Source organism: Rosa chinensis, chromosome 1 (genome assembly GCF_002994745.2).
Source record: "Rosa chinensis cultivar Old Blush chromosome 1, RchiOBHm-V2, whole genome shotgun sequence".
NCBI lineage: Eukaryota > Viridiplantae > Streptophyta > Magnoliopsida > Rosales > Rosaceae > Rosa > Rosa chinensis.
The window spans coordinates 28,661,996-28,667,137 of NC_037088.1; the positions used below are offsets into that span (position 1 = coordinate 28,661,996).

The window sequence follows — 5,142 nt, forward strand, 5'->3', positions numbered from 1 at the left end:
GACGAAAGCAATGCGGCATTGGTCATCATTGAACTCGGTCATAGCTTTCCAAGTCTCTGATACCTCAAAAAATTCCTTTTCAGCCCTGTTGTGAAAATTCACAACAAGGGGTTCGATCACGATAGAGGTATAATTTTTTATATGTTTCTAGAGATCAAAGGTAACGACATTTCTTTCCACATAAGGCTGTGAGTGCAATTCTCTAAATTTGTTGATGAGAATGGAATGGACTTGCTGGAGAAAATGCTTTTAGGGGTGAGCATTTTAGCCCGAAAACCTGAAAGCCTGGCTAGGCCCGTCCGAGCTCCACTATATCATTTCCGTCAGGAGTTTCCTGAAATTTTATGAATTTTTCCGTTTATTTCCATGAAATTCTTAATTTCTAAAATATCTACAAACAAAAAATATATTAAAAAATTCACGACAAAATTTTGTTTGAAACTTCCACAAAATTTCACATGTCACCGACAATGTGTTTTCTACTTCATACTCCATAGAAAAAATACAAATTTTTTATTTGCAATCAAGTATGGGGGATACACAAGGAAAACGCGATAACCATTTGTCTCTAAATGAGTTTGAATCACTTTTTTTGAGTCTTGACTAATTAGACATTCTAGAAAATGGACGTTTTTTTTTTTTTTTTTTGTTAATTGCATAAATTTGTTCTTTGTTAATAGCCAAAAATGAAGTTACATTGAGTTCTTCTATATAATAGAGTTAACCTTTATTCAATCTCAAAAAAAAAAAGGTTAACCTTTGTTCTTTGCGATATGTTATTAAAAAAAGTTCTTTTAAAAAGTTCTATGTTCTTTGAATCTGTTCTTTATTCTTCGAGTCTTGACTCAACATATCACAATTCTATTATAAATGTACAATTTACAGAGGTTATATTGTAAATAGGTTTATTATAGGTTAGTTCAGTCTGTGTAAAAATTTCATTCAAAAATATCAATATCTATCTTTACCTTAGAAGAAAACGCTGATTTTGGGATCAAGTTATCAATATCAATCATTCTCATAGGACAAACCATTGACTTTGGACTCAAACTTACTCTCTACCTTAACAAGTTTGCTTGGCTAACATATTTGAGCATAATTGGATCTAATTTTCTCGTCTTATAAGAAAATGGGTTATTATCATTTATCACAAATGGTACCTGAACTATACCTCAATCTTATCGATGGTACCTGAACTTCAATTTTGATCACAATCAGTACCCGAACTTTTCGATTTCATTTTAAATAGTACCTAGAGCCACCTCCGGTCACTATTCCGACTAAAAACGGCATGGGAGGCAATCATAGTGATGATTTTTGATGATCTCAATGGTTGCAATCATATATAGTGATGATTTTTTGGTAATAGAATTGTCTTAAACTTGTTTTTTTTTTCTTTTCTTTTTTAGATTTGGCTTTTTTTGCCGGAATAGTGACCGAATGTGGCCTTAGGTACCATTTAAAATGAAATTGAAAAGTTCGGGTACTGGTTGTGATCAAAATTGAAGTTCAGGTACCATCGATAAAATAGAAGATAAGTTCAGGTACCATTTGTGATAATAACCCTAAGAAAATCGTTTTGCATACTAGGGCTTAATTAGCTCTAATTTACATAGGTCATACTTTTCAAAGCATAGTAATTTGTTGTGAACTAATTTTTGGATAGGTGAAACGATTTGGAAAGATTAAGCTCTTGAGCTTATGGCATAAAACCTGAACCCCGTGCTACAATAGAAGCATTACAATAATCCTCTTAGAGAACATCCTGAATAATAGCAGGAGTCTCATCTAACCAAACATCATCAATCAACAAATAGCTAGCAAGGTGTGCAAGTCTATGTGCAACACCATTTGCTTCACGGTAGATATGTCGAATTTCAACAGACTGAAAATCAGATAGTAATCTTTACAATCGTCAAAAACCTGACTTACCTCTGAGAAATTATCCTCTTCACTCTTGAGAGCAGCAATCAGAAGGGCAGAGTTGCTTTCAATAACTACATCCGACCAACCTTGATGAATACCAAGCAGAAGACCCGCTCTGCACGCCTCAGCTTCCATATTAATCGCCGAGTGAGCATGCAAAAAAGGCCTAGCAATAGCGGCAATACCCGTGCCCAAGTCATCTCTGACCACTACCCCAATACCTCCAACACCACTGTCCACTTGAAAAGATTAATGGAGATTAATTTTAAGTATATCCCGAGGGGGACCTGCCATTTTGTTAACGGCCTCTTCTTTTTAGAAGCAACTTTCTGATGATATTTCTGGAACTCTTCCAGATTGCTAGTACACCACTGTATCATGTGCATAGGTTGGAAGCAACCATCATTCCACACTATTATTGCTTTTATTAAAATGAAACAAAATTATATCTCTGTTTGTTGTGCACAAAAAAAATATAACCCTCGTGTGTAATCTTTAAATTATTACATTGTATTATTTCTATAAAAATAAAATAAAAAGAAACACATTCATCTCAAGACCAAAAAAGTCATCAACTTGCCATGTATAGGCCATCCAATTCAAGTTGTTTATGTTTGGCTAATTATCCAAAGCAAATGACATGAACTCACAAGAGTTATGGGTGCATGCTTATAGCAGACTCAGATCATGCAAATCAATAAGCATAACTCATCTCAAACAAACCCACACATTTCTCATCAAAACAAGGCCTCTTCCTCTTCCTCTCCCAACCCAACACCTCATCTACCCTAAACTCATTTCTTCTCCTCATCACAACAACAACCTGACCTACATTCTCTCCTTCTTAAACCACTTGGGCAAGCCAGACCTCTGCCTCTACAATGCCATCATCCAAGGCCTCCCTTCCAATCCCACAAACAAAACCACGTCCCTTCTTCAAGTGCTTGAACTACTTCGGCACATGCTCCTCAATGGCCTCCTTCCTGACCACTACACTGTCCCCTCTGTGCTCAAAGCGTGTGCACAGTGCCGTGCGCTGAGAGAAGGCCAGCAAATCCACGCCTATGCAATCAAATCCGGACTCGTTTTGTCCAATGTGTACGTCAAGAACACAATCATGAGGCTCTACGCAGTTTGTGGGATTGTAAATTACGTCCGGAAGGTGTTCGACGAAACTCCCCAGAGGGACTTGGTATCTTGGACTACTCTTATTCAGGGATATGTTAAAATGGGCCTGGCCAGGGAAGGCGTGGAGGCCTTCTTTGATATGTGTGATGCGAAAATGAGGCCGGATGAGATGACATTGGTCATTGTGCTCTCTGCTTGCTCTAAATTGGGAGACTTGAGCTTGGGTAGGAAGATAAGTAGGTACATTGATGACAACGGGGTTTACCCAGACGTTTTTGTAGGCAATGCATTGGTTAATATGTACTTGGAGTGTGGCGATGCTGAACTTGCACGTGGAGTGTTTGATGGGATGCCTGTGAGAAATGTGGTTTCTTGGAATTCCATGATATCTGGCTTGGCGCATCAAGGGAAGTATAAGGAGGCGTTGGATGTGTTCCAGGAGATGCAAAGAATCGGTCTTGAACCGGATGATGTTACTTTAGTTGGTGTTTTGAATTCATGCGCGAATCTTGGAGTGCTCGAGTTGGGGAAGTGGGTGCATGCTTATGTTGATAGGAATCAGATTGAGGCTGATGGGTATATAGGGAATGCGCTTGTGGATATGTATGCTAAGTGTGGAAGCATAGACCGGGCATTCAGGGTGTTTCAAGGCATGAAACGGAGAGATGTGTATTCGTATACTGCGATGATTGTTGGATTAGCCATGCATGGGGAAGTGGAGGTGGCATTGGATATATTTTCTGAGATGCCTAGAATGGGCATTCAACCTGATGAGGTTACATTTGTAGGTGTCCTTGCAGCTTGTAGTCATGGAGGACTAGTGGCAGAGGGTCAGAAGTATTTCAGGGATATGTCAACTGTGTACAATCTTAGACCTCAGACAGAGCATTACGGATGCATGGTTGACCTTTTAGGTCGTGCTGGGTTAATAAATGAGGCAGAGGAGTTTGTTAATAACATGCCAATTGAGCCTGATGCCTTTGTCTGGGGGGCACTATTGGGAGCTTGCAGGATACATGGGAAAGTAGAGCTTGCTGAAACTGTGATGAAGAAGCTATTGAAGATAGAGCCAGAGAGAGATGGTGCATACGTACTCATGTCCAATATATATTCTTCTGCAAATAAATGGAGGAATGCAGTGCAGTTGAGAAGGGAAATGAAAGAAAAGAACATGACGAAAACTCCTGGCTGTAGTTCAATTGAACTTGAAGGTGTTGTTCATGAATTCAGAAAGGGTGACAAATCACATAAAAGAAGTAAACACATATACAAATTGCTAGACGAGATCATGAGCCACGTAAAGGATTATGGGGTTTTGGCTCACAGAAGTACATTCTTTTGATACTTGGAGGCATATCTTTTGATAGTTGGAGGCATATCAACAGACAATTGTTCCGCTAGATAGAGGCAAATTGTAGCTGGAATGATATGATGTAATGATCACTGCAGTTCTCTTGGATTTGAGGATTTATTGCAGTTTCTGAGGGGTAAGCAAAACATTTTACTTAATTATTCATTTCTGTGAACCTACTGAGTATCATCGTGAACCAACCTCGTTCCTCCACCAAGGGATCATTGTAGCTGCTACACTCGGTACCACCTAGTGCAGATCGAAATGCAAAGATTTCCCAACTTTCTATGTCTTGACGATTAATTCCATCCAACCCTGCAAGTGTTTTCTTTATCATATCTGTACTATATATTGAATAATTAAATAGGCTTTATAGTCTTTAAATAGGCTTTATCATATTTGATATTTCCTTTATCATAGTCTTTAAACCAAACAGTTCATAGGCTTCTTTCTAGTACAAATATGATAAAGGAAACACTTGCAAGGTTGGATGGAAATAAGAGTAAAAAGGAAAGCTGAGTATAGTTGGCATTATTGTTTGCGTTCCAGAGTTTTCCATGAACAAAATTTTACACATTGTTTGAGGGACACACATGCATGTCTACTTCGATAATTCGATTCAAAACTTCTTTATCTCCAACCCCAACAGGCTACGATAGCTGAGAATCCTCTGATAATTAAGCACTGTATATAAGCTGGTGATACTAGTGTAGTCACACTATATATAAGCCTCTACC

General features: G+C 38.3%; 1 protein-coding gene across 1 annotated transcript; it reads left to right on the forward strand.

Moving 5' to 3' along the window:
- The first annotated feature begins 2,491 nt into the window (after positions 1-2,491).
- Positions 2,492-4,795, forward strand: LOC112175998 (pentatricopeptide repeat-containing protein At1g08070, chloroplastic). Its single transcript, XM_024313797.2, has one exon. The coding sequence runs from the start codon at positions 2,567-2,569 to the stop codon at positions 4,394-4,396; it is 1,830 nt and encodes a 609-aa protein (XP_024169565.1). The 5' UTR covers positions 2,492-2,566; the 3' UTR covers positions 4,397-4,795.
- The last annotated feature ends 347 nt before the right edge of the window (positions 4,796-5,142 follow it).

Excerpts from the sequence above, each read along its gene's own strand:
- LOC112175998 (XM_024313797.2), top strand. The coding sequence starts at position 2,567 with ATGAACTCACAAGAGTTATGGGTGCATGCTTATAGCAGACTCAGATCA.